Consider the following 18,152-nt stretch of genomic DNA (forward strand, 5'->3'; position numbering starts at 1 on the left):
GAGAGGTGCAACATTTCCCTCTCCAAACCCGGAGAATAGACAGGCGTCCTATGGAAAAGTGAGTCATCATCTCTGTGGTACATTCTGTTCATTCTGTTATAATAAACATGAGTGTTTGTTTGCTGAGTCCATCAGCATGCAGACCCAAACTTGATCAGGAGGACGAGCTCCTCGGCCGCTGCCGGGCTCGCGTGTGCGCCGCTGTTTGCTCCTCGCTTGGTTGTATAACAGCACCAGTCATGTCAGCCTGCCATTCCAAGAGGAAATAACAGCACTTCCCTCATTTCTTTCAAATCCATCCCAAATTTCTATAAAAGACATCAAAGCAATTACTCTGATGCTTCCCGTGCTTTCCAAATGACTCATCTTCTAAAGAAACTGCTGGAAAATAAGGCACAAGCAAGGTTCCTTAATTCCAGGGCTTGAGACTTTTAAGAATCTCATGGAAATAGGTCAAAATAAGAAGCCACCAACCCACCTTCTCATAAAACCCTTCTCCATGTTTTATATATTTCTCTGCTACCAGTTGGAGCTGGTTTTACGAGCTACACTGCCAGGAGATAAAGCAGGTTGTGAGTCCAGATCTGTGACTGCAGAAGGTGAATTAGCTGGCCAAATGTGTTCATTGCTGCTGCTGTTGGAAGATGACTTTTAAATAGGATGATGCTTGGCTGCATCTAGAGCTAGCAGTGAAACAAGGGATTGTCTGCTGGAAACAAGGGGACTTCTGGGAAGGAAGTTTCCATGCAGCATGAGTAGCATTTTGGAAATCTGACTCCTGCCCTGTTATAAGAACGGGCAAGATGTCCACAATTTTAAATGCTCACTGCATTTCTAAGAACTGTACATGGGCAGGAAGGATTGCTTCTGACTTCAGTGGGAAGAGTTGGAGATTGGACATGGGTTAGAAATTTGTTGGGCTATAACTTAGAGTACTTCAGCTATTTCCATGGAATCACTTGCTAATTACAATTGCTTGTCTAATGCTGTGCTCCAGGAAATGAGGTTACTGTCCTGCAAAATCTGAAAGGAAGGGCTGGGGACAATGAGCATCCTCTGCCTGGCTCTGACAGGTAGGCATTCCCAACTTCTGGGGTGCATGGAGTACCCTTTAGAATGCTCATTTTGCTGACTTTTTTCTTCCACCTTTACCCACATGTGGAAGGAACAGTGGCATTGCCATTGCAGACTCTCTCATGCAACAGGACCACACACCAAAAGGCTTTGGGGAACCAAACAGCATAAGACTGCAGGTAAAATGTCTACTTCACTCCTCAGCCTGAACCTACCAGGGGCATTCATGTTGGAAATAAAAACTCTTGCCTTTTTGCTCTGGCAAATATCTGGTGTGGGGTGAATCTTTTTGGGTGTTTTCTGCCTCGATAATATTTCGGTTTTTAATTTCTCTGCAAGTTATCCAATAACTGGAGTCCATTCATCCTTTCCAGTCCTGTACTACAGGTATTTTAGCAGCTGAGGAAAACCCTGCATTTGTCCCTCCTCAAAGTCTCCTCGTGCCGCTGGTGAGGTGAGGAAGTGCTTCAGAGGCATGTGAGATGCTCTCAGCATGCACAAGCCAGCTCCAGGAGCCAGTCCAACTCCAGGTTTCCAGAAAGAACCCAGAGAGGTCTCCCATCCCACAGGGAAGCAGCATCCAAAGGCTCTCCTCACCCTCTGCAGTGTCCCAGCTTCTCTCCGTGAGTCAGGCATCACAGGAGAGCTTCTCCTGACCATAAGTGGGATGTTTAATGAACCTGAGGTTTTTAATCGTTAGATGTTCACAGCTGTTCACAAAAATATGAAATACATAGTCCAGCATGAGCAGCTGCATGCTGGGAGAAAAAATACATGGCATTGTACTTGATCAGGGGTCAGGATGTCTCTGTGGGTTCTCTGGCAGGAATGAGTGGTTGGCATTGTATTTTTCTAGGTAAAATACAAGAGGTTTTACCCAGTAATAGAGCCTGTTGAGTCCAGAGCAGCCTGGCTTCTTGTAACACCCCCTGCATGTCCATGCCTGTGTTGCAGGTGGAAACACCATGTTTAAGAAGTGAGGAATGACTTAGAGGTCTTCACTACCTAAACTATTCTATGATTGAGATCACTGAGTTGAACTGACTTGATTTCTGCTTTTTATCCCTATCAGTGACTGTCTTCTTTCCACTGTGGAAATTGTCATTCTGTGACCACACCATTGAAGGGATTATTTTTATTTTTTTAACCTGCTGGCTATGGTTTTTAAACAGTATTTTTTAATATTTCATGTGTGTGTGTGCTAATACAAAAGCAGGGGCTGTAGGAAGCTGCAGGTCTTTGCTGTGCTGGCTCCTGGTGAGCCATGGATGCATAAAGCTGTTTGGTATGTGCTGCTGCAAGAAATACATGTGCAAGCAGGATGAGGTATCTGTGGGTGCAGGAGCATCTCCCTGGGAGCTCTAATGTTTGCTTTGCTGACAGTATCATTCCACTGAAGCAGCTCTCAGTTGCTTTCTACCTCAGCTTGTTTATCTGTAAAATGGAAATGGGGAACTTCCTAGAGAACCCAGAGCCATATTTTTAATTATTCATAGCCTTTGCATACCCTTGAGGCGAGTATAAGCTGTAAATCTCTGAAGCTGCATACCAACATTTCTGTGGTTTGAGCATCAGGGGAGCCCCTTTTGCACAGACACTGCTGTATTCTCCTGACTGTGTGCTTCATGGCTAGCCTGTGCTCAGCCCTTGGCATGCAGACCAAGCACTGGGACCCCTGACCCCTTGCTGTGTGCAGAGCCAGGTGTTTTCCTGCAGAGCCTGTCCTGCTGGGGGCTGAGGGCTGGAGCTGGGAAGGTGCCTGTGGTGTGTGCTGTGCGTTTGAGGTCCTGAGAGCAGCGTGTGGCAGACCTGGGCTCCACGATCTGTGGGGGCACAGGGCAGCACCAGCACGGCCCTTCCACAAGCTCCAGCCACACTCTGGGCCAGGCCCAAGCCCTGCCAGGGCTGTGGGCACACACAGTGCATCCCAAACAGGATGGAAGGTTGCTCAGGTCACCTTGTGCCTCTTGGTAAGCAGCCCCGTGCTTCACCATGAGCTCCCTGGAGGCTGTGACATTTGAGCTTGCACTGGCTGCCCCAGCAAGGGGAGGTCAAACAAATTGAATTTCTCTTCTAATTAGCTGTCTATGGCTTTGATCCATTGGAGGCCTTGTGTGTTTCAGCTGGAAGAAGGCACGCCACGTTCCAGCCCCCTCCCGCAGTGGGGAAGCGGCGATGCCCCGGCAAACGCGCGCGCTCAGCTGAGAGCCACCGCTGCAGCCTGGCCTCTGTGGAGAAGGATCCCAGCTTCCCTGGGCCTCCCTCTCACAGAAGTCAATTCCTTCCTATTGTCTTTGCAAGTTCTAACAGAACAGTAAGCTGCAGTAAGGAGAGGGGATATGTTCAATTTGAGCGGCGAGATTAGGATGTTCCGAATAAAGCCGTATTTATTAATAATTACTCTCTGCCATGACTTTAAATTCAAGCAGCTGGACAGCCTCTGCTCTTTATTAATTTCCTTGGATCCTTGGCACGAAGCCCTCAATTCCTGTGATGTAATGGTATAAAAAGTTGGCTCCTGACCGAGCTCCCACCCACAAGTTCTAAATTTGGAGCATGGCAAATTTCTGCAGATTCCAGAGACAGGCTATGCTCAAGACGTGCTGATGCCTTCAGTCCCATCCTATTGCACCAAACAACAAGGTTGTGTGCTTTTTATAACGGGGATCATAAATATGACTCAGATGCACATGTTGTCTATGTAAGCACTTGGGGTTGGCTATCACTTTATGGTACTGGGAAGAAGCCAAGCCAAATAAAAATTGTTTTGAGTAAATATTACATTTCTAGAGCATGAATAAGTTTTCTCTGCAGCCAACGTGTCACTAATGGGAATAAAGAAGAAGACGGGGTGGGGGGAAAGCAGTAACTAAATCACCCCTCTGAACACAGACAGTCTGCAGCAAGACCTGTTGTTTGGACTCGTCTGGGGTGTGATATCCCAGATAATTCATAGCAGGTCTCAGCAAGGCCACGAGAGATGGAAATAAAAATAGCTGTATAGCTCAGCGCCGTCCTGCTGCGCCGCTCTCGTTTGGGTGGGATCTCCAGGAGTGGTATGTAAAACAGGCAAGCAGAGAACCCAGTGTCCTCCTCTCCCCTGCTCCCAAATGTGCAGAGGCTCAAGCATGTGGATTGCTCCATGTGGAGATCGGTGTTGCTACTCACATGCTCAGCACTAAGCGTGTGCACATGTCTGCCCAGGATCCAGGCCAGGAGGAAGGATGAGTTTTTCATCCTGCAGTTTTTGGACCCCAGGGGATGTCTGCACTGCAGGGGGGAGGCAGAAAATGAGCCCACGTGCAGCTCTCATCCAGAAGGAAACAGCTCCCTGGCAGCTCTGTGGGGCAGGGATGTGCCATCCCACCACGGGCACAGGGCTGGTTCCTCACAGCTGCTGGCTCTGCTCCAGCTCCTCCAGCAAGCTGATAAGTCTCAGCATCCCCCAAAATCCCAATTGCTCCTGCCCCTGAGCAGTACTCAGGGAACAGCTTATGAAGTACTTCATGTACCTGAAATGCAAAGGGATTAAAAAAAAACCAAAACTCTTTCTGAAAGAACTTTTCAGGAAACATTCCCTGATAAAAGGAATCCTCATGTCTTTAAAAAATGATAGCCAGAGAGAAATAACAAGTGAGAGTCTAGCTTTGAAAATCATTAATGTCTTTTCCATTTTCCTGATGGGCATGTGCAATCCTTCCTGTTGCACCTGTGAGCTTCTACATGTCAGATAAGAGCTTTCCTGAGCTTTGCTGTCTTCTCCTTTTTTATAGGCTTCTTTCAGAGAGCAGGCAGAAAACCTGGTTTTGAAAGAGGAGCTCAGACAGGAAGCAGCAATCTTCCAGGAGGATTTCTGAGTCAAGCAGGAGAGCAACTGGCTTCTTGAAGTGTGAATTTCAAAGATCCCTACAACCCTTGGCTGCACAGTTGGAGCAGGTGAGCGGGGAGAGCCCTCGACATTCCCATGTCCTGGCCGTGTCCCTGTCAGAAGCTTTTGAAGAGCTTCTGTGTGCAGTGGACTGGGGCTTGCAGCTAGAGTGTTTGAAGGGCTGTGAGCCCTGCAATAACCACTGCAGCCCTGACGTCAGCAGACCTGTACCTCCAGGGATTAGTGCTGAGAAATCAGGGCCGGTTTGCCCAGCTAAGGCGGTTTTGACTGTTTGAAGGATCTGGGTGATAAGTCCTTTTTCCATGCCTTGAATGCTGCCAGTGGTCATTTTCTGCCAGAAGAGCAGCCCAAACAGTGTACATGGGGCTGGCTCCCTCCCCTTTGTAATGCATTTTACAATTTGGAGAAACTTTTGTAACACAAGAAAGTGTTTTTACATATTAGAGCTTCTAAATTGTTAGAACAGTTGGAAAATCCTAATTGCCTCTAAAAGTCAAGGGAAAAAAAAACAGGAAAGAAAACATTTTGAATTGCAGAATTAGCAAAACTGGGATCTGAAGTTCAGTTTCCTGGACAAAAATTTATTCAGGGAGTCCTGTCGTACTTGTGACTTTAAAACAAACACTTGAACCTTCAACAAGGGATTTGCATCTACCCCCAAACTTGCTCTGAGATGCAGAGCTTAAGCTTTGAAAACTCTCCAGAGATGCATTGTTGAGGTTGGCCGTGTTTAGATTTACCCCAGCATGTTGTCAGGGCTCCACATGCACAGGGGAGGGGAAAACCTACCTGGAATTGATTCAGCAGCTTGAATGAGAGATGACAAAAGAGGGCTTGGCGGGAGAGCTGGCCTAATTTCCATGAAACTTTGGGGGTAGCTGAATGGTGATTTGAGTCCAGTTAATTAGAGGCTAAAGGCTGCTTCAATTTGTGGTTGATACCCAAGAGGTTTTCTGGCTGCCAGGGATCAGGAATAAAGGTGGAGGAGCTGGAGGTGACACTGCAAGGGGCTGGTGCCACAGAGCTCTGGCCGTGCCCTGGTATAAGTGGTGTTTTCCAGGCCTCACTCAGCAGTCTCTGATTTGCACCTGGTGAACACAGGTTCAGAGTATCACTTAAAGAGCCCTCCTTTCAGGGACAGTTAACTGTTTTGCAGATGTCTGTGTGCTTTTTTAATAGGTAAAGATCACCCATCTTTCATCAGTGCCCAGCAGAGGCACAAGGAGGTTAAGGGACCTGACGAAGGTGATAGCAAGTCAAATTGTTTGGAATTTTGTAGCTCTGAAAGATCATCTTTCTAAAACAGGAAACCCTCTCAGGAGTAGTAGGTTTTCATTAAAACAACAGTTCAAACCTGTCGATCTTGATCTATCAGGAAAAAGAGGAATGTAGAAAATGTGAGAGTTAGCTTAGCCTCCCTTAAACTAAACCACCAGGTTCACGTTCCTATGGAGAAACAAATACCCTGCAGGCATCGTGGTGTCTTTGATTTATTTTTGGAAGCTGAAAACTCCCCCTCTTGGTGTCTGAGCTAAGAAAAAAAACAAGGATTTTTTGAGGCAACAAAAGGTTTCTGGAGGAAAAAACCCTCCAGTCCCCCTTCTCAAGGGCTTATGACACGAGCAGTTGAGCTAAGGTAATCCAACTTAGCCTCCCCTACATTTCAAAATTGGGTTAAAGTTCCTAAGTCATTGAGGGAAAATGTTACTCAACAGAGTAATGACTCCCTAATTGGCGTGTCAGGCCTTGGCAGCGGCGGGTGCAGACCCTGCTGTGGGTCCCCCGAGCAGCTCGGGGTGCCCAGCGTGTCCCCAGGAGCGAGGGGGCACCGCGGCCGCCCGGCTTTGGGTGACTCCCGGGGCTGCGGTGCCCAGCTGCGCTGACAGGCCCGTCAGCATCTGCCCGCTCCTCTCCCTCCTTCCCCCGGAGGCCGGCGCAGCCCCGGGCAGAGCTTTTGGCCGCTGTCGGGTGTGGGTTTGCGGCGAGGCAGCAGCGCTGTGGTGCTGCACGTACACGGGTGACGCGGCCCGGAGCGTGGGGCCGGCCCGCGGTGAAACCCCGGCGGTGCCGCATCCCCGGCTCTGCCTCCCCGGGCGGGATCCGCACATGTGATTCATTAGGAGCCTGCCGGGCAGGGCCCTGCTCCCCGGGCTCTGCGGGGCCGTGCGGCGGTGTCCGGCTGCCATCTGCTGTCCGGCGCCCGGGGGGGTGCCGCATCCCCCGAGAATCCCCCGCGCATCCCCCGAGAATCCCCCAAGAATCCCCCGAGCATCCCCCGCGTATCCCCCGAGAATCCCCCGAGCATCCCCCGCGTATTCCCCGAGCATCCCCCGAGAATCCCCCGCGTATGCCCCGCGTATCCCCCGAGAATCCCCCGAGCATCCCCCGAGAATCCCCTGAGCATCCCCCGCATATCCCCCGAGCATCCCCCGAGCATCCCCTGAGAATCCCCCAAGCATCCCCCGCGTATCCCCCGCGCATCCCCCGCCACCGCGGCCGGCGACAGCGCGGCCTGAGTGCCATCCCCTGGGCTGCGGCCAAGCCGTGAGCAAGCTCTGCCCAGACTCCCAGGGCCCCCCGCCACGGTATCTCCCGCATTCCTGCGGCAGATCTGGTATTCCTTATTGTTCTCCCCGTCTCTGGGGGAGCAGCTGCCGCTGCCTGGCCGGCCTGCCGGGGCAGGAGCTGGCGGAGCCCTGGGCTGCGGGTCCCACGGCTCGCCGGGGGCTTTGGAAAAATCGTGTCAGTCTTCTCACCCTGCTTCGGCACGTAGGGACTTGGGGCTCCATGAAAATGAGAAAAGAATGGAAAACTGGAAGAGCAGCGAGTGGCTGTGCAGCTCCGCTCCCCTGGAGGTGCTGTGGGCTCAGCAGGCCCGGCCCGGGTTGGCCCGGCTCGGCCTCAGCCGGGAGCTCTCAGCGCCATCCCGAGTGCAGCACACAGCACCTGGGCTTTGCTGGCAGCCCCAGGGACACCAGGGGCAGGGACTGGTCCGAGCAGGGCGAGGGGCAGAGACAGAGCTGCCCTGGAGCTGGGCAGGGCTGGTCCCTGCTCTGCACCCAGGGCACAGCAGCCTGGCCCAGCATGGGTACCCAGCACATGGTGGAGTTTCCTGGTCCCTTCCCCTCTGACTGGTTCTTGTACCCCATGCCTGCTCCATTCCTTGAAGTATGATTTCAAGGAATGCACCCTCTGGATTTTCTGCTGCTGGCAGGAAGGATTTGCTGGCTGGAGGTGGCTGAGGGCCACTGCAGGCTGGGCACTTGCCATCTGTAATGGTGGCAGCGAGGAGCCTGTGCTGGAGCACGGGCAGGCGGCTCTCCTTCACCACAGGGGCCATGCCCAGCTGTCCTGTGCTGGTTATTTTGGGCAAGCCATCTCCTGGACATCGTGCAGCCCTCACAGGCAGGCAGTGGCCATGCTAAAGCAAACCAGCAAACACAGAAGGTGCCACCTCCATCCCCCCAGGGAGCAGTGCCACAACACTCAGCTTTTGGGGGTGTGAGCAGGCTGTACCCTGCTCCCATCATTTCCCACCTCCTGTCTGGGAATAAGCATGGCCACACACATCTTTCTGGCAGGGAGGAAAGCCTGGCTGGAAATGGGGCATGTTTCACCCTCACAGAGAGATGTGGTGGCTGTCTTCATGGTTTGGGGAGAGTAAATGGCCCAAAGCATCACTGGCAAAGGAAGTGGTTTAGAGAGCACAACCTTGCACTGCTCCAAATGGAAAAAATCAGCCCCAGCGTGAGAGGCACTTTCTGAAAACGTCTAAGCAATGTGTGACCATAAATAAGTTTTTTTAAGTGTGGTTTGTTTTGCTTTTTTTCTTTTTTCACTCAGGGCTGAAGAACCACCACCCCAGAGGACCTGCATGTCCCCAGCACTTGTACCTTGAGTCACGGTTGAGAAATCTCCATGCTGGGGCAGGCTAATTTGAAACAGCTAATTTGTGTCAACACCAAGTCCAGGCTGCTTTTGAAACTGTCTCATGTCTATGCCTGATCTCTCAATCCCATCTGAGATATCGAGGTGTGCTCAGAAATAGTGTAACAACAGGAGTGACAGCAGGTGAGTGTTTGCATGAGGACATTGTTGTACCTGGATCCTGTTAAAGGCCTTGGTGTGCTGCAGCCACAGCAAGCACCTCTATTAATTAGCAATTACTTTAACAACTGTGTGCAAAGCTGGTGCCAGATCAAGGCCCTTTGGTGGGCAGAAGAGTGATGTGAGCTGTGAGCACGCTGAGTAGCGTAGAAAGGGGTTTTTTTGTGGTTTTATTCACTAAGGGATTGATAGCCTACTCAGTAAAGGCCTATGGAGGAAAGTGAGTGCATTTGTGCTGGAGATTGTGATTTCTTTTTTCCTTGGTATCAATATTCTGTCCAGTCTGCCATGGACTTTCCTCTGACCCTGCTGCTCATATCCTTTTACATTTCCTCTGGCAATTAGGTTAAAATATGAGAAAAAAAGCAAGAGAAGGGCTCTTGTCAAGTGGTTCTTCCAGGGTTGTGCACACAGGTGTTAAAAACTACCTCATTAAATCTCCCTCTCAAGGCCTTTCAGAACGTTTAACTGTTTTGCATCATACCCTTCCAATTTTAATTTCTGCTGGAGGTGAGATGCAGCTACATTTCCCAAACATCATTTCATCTTATGTGTTAAAACAACCACTGGCCTTTCCCTTTTTTTGAAGGATGGTACTTTTGGCACACCCAGTGTTAAAAACGCCAATCACTTGTTTTCAAAATTTTAAAAGTTTAATAGTAATAAAATGGTTATAAAAATAGTAATACAATTAGAGTAATAATAATTTGGACAAGTTGAATTAGGACAATATGAGACAATAGAGACAAAGAGTTACAGACATCTGGGTACCTTTTTCTGGGCAGCACAAGCCCAAAGGATTAACCCTTAAAAACAATAGCCTGTTGCATATTCATACACTTGATACATGATGCATAAATTCCATTCAAACAGAGGATTCTGTCTAGTAATCATCAACTTCTTCCTCCAAATCCTAACAGCACCTTCGAGGCGGGAAGAAATTGGTTTCTTCTGATAAGAGGGCCATAAATTCTTCTTCTCTGAAAGATTTAGGTGTCCTGTGGCTGCTATCTCGCTGCGAGTCTTTTCTAGAAAAGTATCCTACATAGCATTGTTTCTATTTTAACAATTTTTATAACCTAAAACTCTATTTAACACAGTACTTAAGAGAATTAATACAGCATTACTTTCTAACACAACACATATAATATTCATTTTAATATTTGCGAAAAGCCAATCATAAAATACATGCATTTTCACACCCAGGAAGCCAGTCCATAAGGCAGTGCTTTTCTGCACTTTTGAATCCTGCCATTTTCCAGGTAGCTGGAGTTCACAGCGAGAGTAAATGTGTGGAAGCCACAGTAGTGTCTAAATTGTGTCACAAAGTTTCTGTTTGCATTTTATTTTATAATCATATATATGTATATATAATTTATTTAATTTTTAATATATCTATATTTATAATGTGTTTATATTATATATGTATATCATTTATTTATTTTACATGTATCTATATATATATATACATACATAATATAATTTATTTTGCATTTATTATTATATTTTATTTTATTTTATTTTGGCCCTCACGGCCACATGAGCTGATGTCCTCTCCTCACACACGCCCACCCCGTTCGTGGCTGGAAGGGGCGAGCCCGAGTCCTGCTCCCAAAAAGAGGAGTACGTGATGCTGAGCACGTCCTCGGCTCGGCCCCGCTCCTGCAGCCTCGGGGCGCGCACACAGCACCTGGGCAAAGGCTGTGTGCAGGGAAGGAGCCTCCCTCTCACGTGTTTCCTTGTTCCGCTTTTAGGGAAGCCGCACGGCAGCCCGAGCTGCGCCTGCAGATGCGAGATTGCGGGATGCTGTATCCCACTGCGCACATTGTCCTCCTGCGGTGCGCCGCGGTTTGTTCGGAAAATATGTCTGAATTAGCTCACAGCCCCGTGGTAACAACAAAAACAACAAAAATCCATTTTTCCCAGGCTGACGGGACGTCTGTGGGCACACTGAGCTAGGAACAGCCCGGGCTCCTGGAGCAGGGGCAGGGCTGCGGTGGCCAGGGCGGGGAGGCGGTGGCGGTGCCGCAGCCGCGGCGCTTTTCCCGGGCAGGGCAGGAGCGGCAGGGGGGCTGTCCCGGGACACCGCCACGGCCGGCAACACCGCGGGATCACGGTCGAGGGACGCTGGGCTGGTTCACCACGAGGTGGCAGCCGCAGCCCAGCGATGAGGCAGCCCCGGGGCCGGCCCGGAGCGCTCCCGCTGTCCCCAGCTCGGTGTCCCGGCGCGGGCAGCCGGGCGCGGGGCGCGGAGGCTGCCACGGTGACCCCAAAAGATTTGTTAAACAAACAAAAAAACCCAAAAACCAACCAAACAAAGAACCCCCAGACAACAAAAATACAAAAAAACCAAAACAAAGGCAGAGAGAGACACAATTCTCAAGTCACGAGACTAGGAAAGCCCCTAAAAATCTTGTTAAGTGTGAAAGGAATTTGCCATTCTCAGAGGACAAGTGTACAGTACACCTGCCGCCCTTCAGCACCCCTTCCTTTCGGAACAAATCATGGCCTCTCACCCCAAAACAGCTGAAAGGCCTTGTGGATATCCCCTTCCTGGCCCTGCACCGGTTTGCTCAGAAATTGTTTACAAACTGCTTCACATATTTGAGATAAAAATCAGAGCAGTTCTTCTCCGTTCGCTTTCACTGAGAGGGATGGTGGAGCTCCCATTCCAGGTGTCCTGCATGACTGAGACACAGCATCACAGGATAGCTAGGGCTGGAAGGGACCTCAATGATCACCTGCTTCCAATCTCTCTGCCATTAACAGGGCCAAACAGGTGCTTCTTTTGACTCTAATGATCACCTGCTTCCAATTCCCCACCTTCCCAGGGTACAGATTCTGTCCCAAGACACTGTTCCTTGCCCCGCAGAGGCTTTGCTTTTGTGGCTGCTCATGCAGGACAGTGAAACAGGAGTAACATGAGCTGCTGGAAGCCAGCCTGTTACAGTTTGGGAATGTGTGATCCAGTGAGCACGGCTCATAAATCAGCTCCATAAAATGGTCACAGGGAAAAGAAAACAAAAACAAAAACCCTAAACCAAACCCCATCCTGTTTGTAGAGGGAAACAGCACGGTACTGGGGTTGTGGTTTGCAGGACTGCTCCAGCAGCAGCAGGTAAATGAAACCTCAGTCTGGCAGACAGAAACAAGTGGGCTGAGCCCTGCAGTGCACAGCTTTCCCCTGGCCTCTGTGTAAGCCTGAGGCGTAGTTAGGGCTGCTTGGGCAGAGCAGTGGCATCCCTAATCCCAGAGTTCAGCGGGATATCCTGACCAGGAGCAGGCTCGTGGCTTTGTGGGAACAGCAGGGCAGTTCCGCGGCCCCACCGGGATGCCGGCACAGCGGGATGCAGATTTCCATGCCCGGCGGTGACTCACGGCTCTGTGCTCCCTTGGGATGCTGCTCAGTGCCGCTCTAAGGGGCTCATTCTCAAGTGGTATTTTTGCTCGGCATGCAAATAGTTTAATTTTTAAACCAACCACACCCCCCAGCTTTACTGAGCAAGGCTTCACACAAAGCTTTTTTAATTTGCCAGAGCAAGCAGAAACGACTAAACTAAAAGGAACGTTATCTCATTTCCTCTTCTGCCAGACAGACAGACAGACAGACAAACAGATAGGGCTGACACATTGTGAGGGGCTGCTGTGTGTCTGCCCCAACAGCTCCCTGCTGAGCCTGCTCTGCCCTTGCCCCATCCTGCAGCAAGGAGTACTGAATATGAACATTTGAGAGCAGGAGTGCTGCTAAAACAAAGGCTGTTTGTGTTATCCTGTGACCACTGCCTTTATTATGCCTTTAACATCCCATTGATCCGACCACTAAACTTCCTCCACACAACAGTCACTGGATTTTGAATTCCAACAGGCCAAAAGAAACCCAGGCAATAAGACATCCATTAATTCCAAAATGTAAATGACTTTATATTACTTTATTAAACAGCCATTTCTAAAGAACAGTAAAAAATACGAAAACATGCAGCATTTGTTGTTCTTAAAAAAACATTGTCCAAAATAAAGGCTGTTAGAAAAATTAAACAAGTTTAGCCCCAATACCCCTTCTGCTCTCCACATAAGATGTTTGGTAGTTACAAATACTGTTCCAGCTCCCTTAGTAAAGTTTAACCTTGTGTACATTAGTAACTCTATTACAGGTGGGTGGGTTTTTTATTCACATTGCTTCTGTAAATGTGATCAATTTAAAAAATGCACTGTTATCAAGTTTAAGGAACTACTGTTTTCCTGTACAGTGAGTATAAATAGGAAGATCCTGGATTTTCCTGCCATTCTAATCAGCACTCCATTTACTGAAACATTAAAGATTTCAATTAGTACAAAAATACAACCAGAGAATAAATGTCTGAAAGATTCAGTATTTGAGTGAGTCTTAGTTAATAGGCAAATAAAATACTATTTATGACTTCCAAATCTGGACACCACTTCTGTACAGCTTCTGCTCTTCCAAGACCCAAGTATCACAGTGCTGCACAGCAAGGCACTGCTTATCCTCCTGAAAAATTCACTTCTTATTTACTACAAATAATTTAACATGTAGCTGAACTAACAAGCAGGTGAGGGATGGATGGCCAGGCTACAGTCAAAGCTGCTCACAAGCCACACCAGTGGGCACCTGCTTCTCGAGGGGGCATCTCAAAATGTCTGTACAACTTGGCAGGAATCCTGCTTTACTGAGCAATGCTGGTGTGGGAGATCTGCAAAGCAAAGTCACAGCCTTGTTCCTTTTCCCTACAGAAACAGAAATAACTGGCTTTGTCCCAGGAGAGAACAGTAAGGCACAACAGCAGCCTCTTTGGGAAGCCTTGGTACTAGAAAGACTGAAGTTATTTTATTGACAGGAATTACTTTTTTTTTTTCCTAAAGCAGTATCACTACACATTTATCACTTTTATTTAAAAAAACATTTCTTCTTACATTTTTTTTAATCTGGCCTCCAATTAAAAGTAAGACAGTGCTCCATCTAAAAATGGTGGGATGCTATAATCAGATTGCTTGCACAAACACAGCCTTGACATGGAGGCTATTTGCCCTGTGTGTGCTACCACCTTCCACTGATCTGTTTCAGAAATCTGTGAGCCAAAGCTTCATCTTTTATACTATGAAGAGAATTCTCAAGGCTTTATTTAGCACTTCTCAAGTATGAGACAGTACAGAAACAGTCTTGCGCGACTACTTTTTCCAAATGTCTTGCAGCAGTGTTTTCTACATGCCTATCTCCAGTTCTTTTGTTTGGATTCCTGCAAAGATAGGGAAATAGGACACCAAATCCAAGCAGGCAGCAGGCACCCACTGATGGCAGCCCCCCCTTGCCAAGGGAATGTGTCTGAGCACCAAGCACTGTGCAGAGAGCAACAGAGGGACAGCAAAAGTAAAAGGAGGAAGGAAAGGTAATGCTCCATCTCAGAGTTGGACACAACCTCCAGGACTGATTTACCCTGGGTTGAAATGACACTAAACTGAACCAGCAGAACAACTGCTTCCCTGACCTTCTGGAATGAAAGTGATGCTGCCTGACTGGTTAGCTGCTGTCAGATTGTTACAGGCTACTATAGGAACAACTCTGTCACAAGCTACATTTCAATACAAACTTTCAGTTGCAAAGTCTTGGAAACGGGAGGGAAAACAGCGTGTCCTGTCAGACTCCACCCACTGGAATGGCTGAGCTCTGAGCAGACCCTCCAGCCTGGCAAACAGCATTTCATGAGCAGAGAGGCCCAACCTGCTGAGCAAACTAAACTTTGTAAGCAAGAGGCTGCTCTGTGCAAAGCAGGACGAGGGAGGTGGGCTCCTGTTCTGGGCCACGTGTCAGCTGCCACTGTCACTCTGAAGTGGCTTTCTTCCCTTTCCAGCTCCTTTGTCTCTGCTCCAGTTCAGCTTCAGTGAAGGCAGCCGGGCCCCAGTTTGTGATTAAGTGAGGATTCTTGGAGCCTGGAAGATGGAGAACAAGACCTGAGACAGGCAGTTCTGACAGGGACATCACACTCCCACAATGCAGTGTTCAGGCTGATCCTTGCTTTGTTTTAAACATAAAAGAAACAAACAATATTGATAATAAAATCATTATAGTAGGGCAAATAGAGGGAAAGACTTGGAAGCCCCCATCAGCAGTTCTCACCAAGGGTGATATTTATAGGCTGCTGTGAACCAGTAAACTATAGGAAAAGGCAGACTTCAGTAAGCCACCAAGTGATGTAAGGGCATGAGACAGAATAAATACATATTTTTGTAACTCTTCTGTTGATAACTCACCTGGCTCTATTAGTCGAATCAATCCCTCATGATGAGCTACTTTATCTTTCCAACTCTTGGTGTTGTTAGCTGCTGTTTCCAACTTCTTCTTAACCTCCTGAAATAAGACAGAGCCCACTTGAAAACAACAGCTTTACTCTGCTTTTATATAAAGATACAACACCTTTTAAACCAAAAGCCAGAACCATGCTTATTCCCCCAGCTCTCTGTTTAATGTGGAAGCATCCTAAGTAATCTAGTCACTACCAAACTCCAAAAAAAAAAAAAAAAAAAAAGTTGACAAACCAGAATCCTAAAATAACAAGGTTTTACAATATTGTGCAGCTGTGTAATGAAGCTAGTCTTCATTCTTCAGCCTAGACTGGTTTTTTGGACAATTCCAAATGGAAGGCTAGAATTTACATTTAATTATTTCTAAAATAATTGTTTTGTGGATTTTTTTTGTGGTTTTATATGTCTACTCTACTCAGCAATTCCTTTGGAGTAGTAAATGATGCTTCCCATACAAAAAGCCTGAGATGTCACCTAAAAAAGAGCCAAGTACTGGCCAGAAGCAATCTTGTGATGATGTGAGATGTAACACCACCCTGGGAAGTTGTAAAGTGGCCACAGCTACCCCAGCTGGGCCCTTGCTTGCAGTGAGTGCAGCATTCATGCCCTGTGCCAGGCGAGACAGGCTTGTCCTTCAGAGCTCACCCCATAAACACCCTCCCCTGCTAAACACAAACCCAGCCAGGCTTTCTTTCCTGACCTAAATAAATGCAGGATCAACACCTCTCTAGCCCTGGAAAGTCTGCAGCGCTTCAGCCTCTGTACTTGCTGGATTCTGGCTCTTATTTCTTCCATGAACAGTTACTGACCTTCCCCAAAAGCACTCAGCAGAGCAGAGAGCAGGCCTGGCTTTTGGGACACGAGGCTCTGCTGCACACTGAGAATCTGAGCTAATGTATCTGACTATCTCCTACCTATCCTTAACTTCCATTCAGTGCTGAAATACATTGTTGAGGAGTAGGTGCCTACAGTAACACATTGACTTTTCCTCTGTAGAAGACAATACAGTGCCATAACATCATCAGAACACTGCAAGAATTACTACATCAGAAGCAAAATGCACCCAGTTATGGCAGCAGTGGGACTGCACATGAAGTGAGACTGCAGTACAAGACAAATGTACACAGAGTATTTCAGGATGTGACTGAGCTGGCCTGCATGCAAATTGTGACAAAAATAAATAAAAGAGGTTCAGAGGTGTGTCTGAAACAGATCCTCTTCTTCAAATGTAGATACTGGTCTAGAAACTGAGTAAAAACTAGAAAAAAAACCAACAAAAACAAAAACACAACCAACCCAACTGTCCTACCTCTTACAACTTTTGTGCCATAACCGTTAAAGAAGCATAATATTCAAGAACTTCAAATTCAATCTGTTGCTAAGGATGAGAGGTTGATGACCACAGCAGCTCACCTCATACTGCTCAAGAGCCTCCTTCCTTTCCAACTCAAGTTGTTTCAGTTGCTCCATGGCCACTTGAAGAGCCTGTTCCTTCATCATTCTCTGGTTTTCCAGCTCTTGCTTCTCTGCTTCTGTCATCTGAATGGTCTGTTGCTGCTGCAAATGCCATTTTTCCAGTTCAGCTCTCTTTGCTGTCTCCTCTTCCAGCAACCTGCAATGGGGATTGTGATGTTAACTGCACTTTTCACATAAGTCGTATCCATGCAGGGAACCCAAATTAATTAATTTTTTCTTTCCTCTTTTTTTTTTTTTTCAAGAAGGAAAGAAAATATTGTTTTTAAAAAAAGCTTGGGAAGCAGGGGAAAAGTTATTGTTTGTTGGCTTGCCTTCAGTGTCATGCCAGCAGTGCAAGCAGTCTGACTGTTACAAAGGGCTATTCAGAAAATGTAGTCAATAATGCAAATACACAACACAGAGCCCCAGAAGAAACAGGCATGCATAAGTTATCTTCATTGTCTTAGGAGGACTGAGTATATGAAGAAAAAAACCACACTCCACAAAGCCACTGTAAGAGGAAATTTAACCCTTTATCCTTACAGTTTAAACCTGTGATAAAATACAGCAGAAAATTCTTTTTACAGATACTCCTTTATAAAATAAACAGCTGAAAAACCTGTACAGAGTGATCTCAGTTTTTCACATGCTGACATGCACAACACCTGATGGAAAAATAACTGCACCTGCTTTTCCAAAACTGCTGAGCTTGCCCTCTGCTAAAGGCTAATCAGACATATTTTAAAAATCATGAACAGCAGCTTCAGCCTTCATATCTTAAGGAAAAATAAAATCTGTGCTGTGTTTAGACTTGAAGATAGTTGCCCATTCCAAGAGGCAAGCAGTCATTAGTAGCAGGGCACAGGTACCCACTGTTGGCAGGGGGGACTGAAACACTTTTCCACCTAGTCAAAGCCATACCTGGCCTGAAGTTTCCTCACAGTCTCTTCATCCTGACGTGCCTGTTTCTCATCCTCCAGTGCCTCCTGGAGCTGTTTGTACATTTCTTCCAGTTCACGTACTCTTTGTAAATACTGTTCCAGTTCAGATGATTTCTGAGCAACCTGCTCTTCCATTTTTTGTCTTACCTAGCAGCACAAATTTGGGACACATAAGCTACCATTCAACTCAGGTTTCCAATTTTTAAAGGAATTGCCAGCTTTCCCTCAGGCCATGTTTCCAGAGACAAACCTCTTCCTGCTGACTGCAGAGCAGAACTGATAAAATTGAGGCTAGATCTGCAGATGTGGAACTAAGAGCATTTAAAAAAATAAATAATAACACGGGCTACTTATATTGACCTACTTCCTGC

General features: G+C 47.5%; 1 protein-coding gene across 1 annotated transcript in view; it reads right to left on the reverse strand.

Moving 5' to 3' along the window:
• Positions 1 to 12,980: 12,980 nt before the first annotated feature.
• SWAP70 (switching B cell complex subunit SWAP70) overlaps positions 12,981 to 18,152 on the reverse strand; it is a 36,174-nt gene continuing 31,002 nt past the window's right edge. Inside the window, exons 9-12 of the mRNA XM_066551836.1 lie at positions 17,762 to 17,928; positions 16,799 to 16,997; positions 15,335 to 15,431; positions 12,981 to 15,013 (exon numbers count right to left, since the gene is read on the reverse strand). Coding sequence (XP_066407933.1) covers positions 14,904 to 15,013; positions 15,335 to 15,431; positions 16,799 to 16,997; positions 17,762 to 17,928 — 573 coding nt within the window. The 3' untranslated portion in view covers positions 12,981 to 14,903. The remainder of the gene's footprint in view (positions 15,014 to 15,334; positions 15,432 to 16,798; positions 16,998 to 17,761; positions 17,929 to 18,152) is intronic.

This window comes from Molothrus aeneus, chromosome 6 (genome assembly GCF_037042795.1).
Source record: "Molothrus aeneus isolate 106 chromosome 6, BPBGC_Maene_1.0, whole genome shotgun sequence".
Lineage (NCBI taxonomy): Eukaryota > Metazoa > Chordata > Aves > Passeriformes > Icteridae > Molothrus > Molothrus aeneus.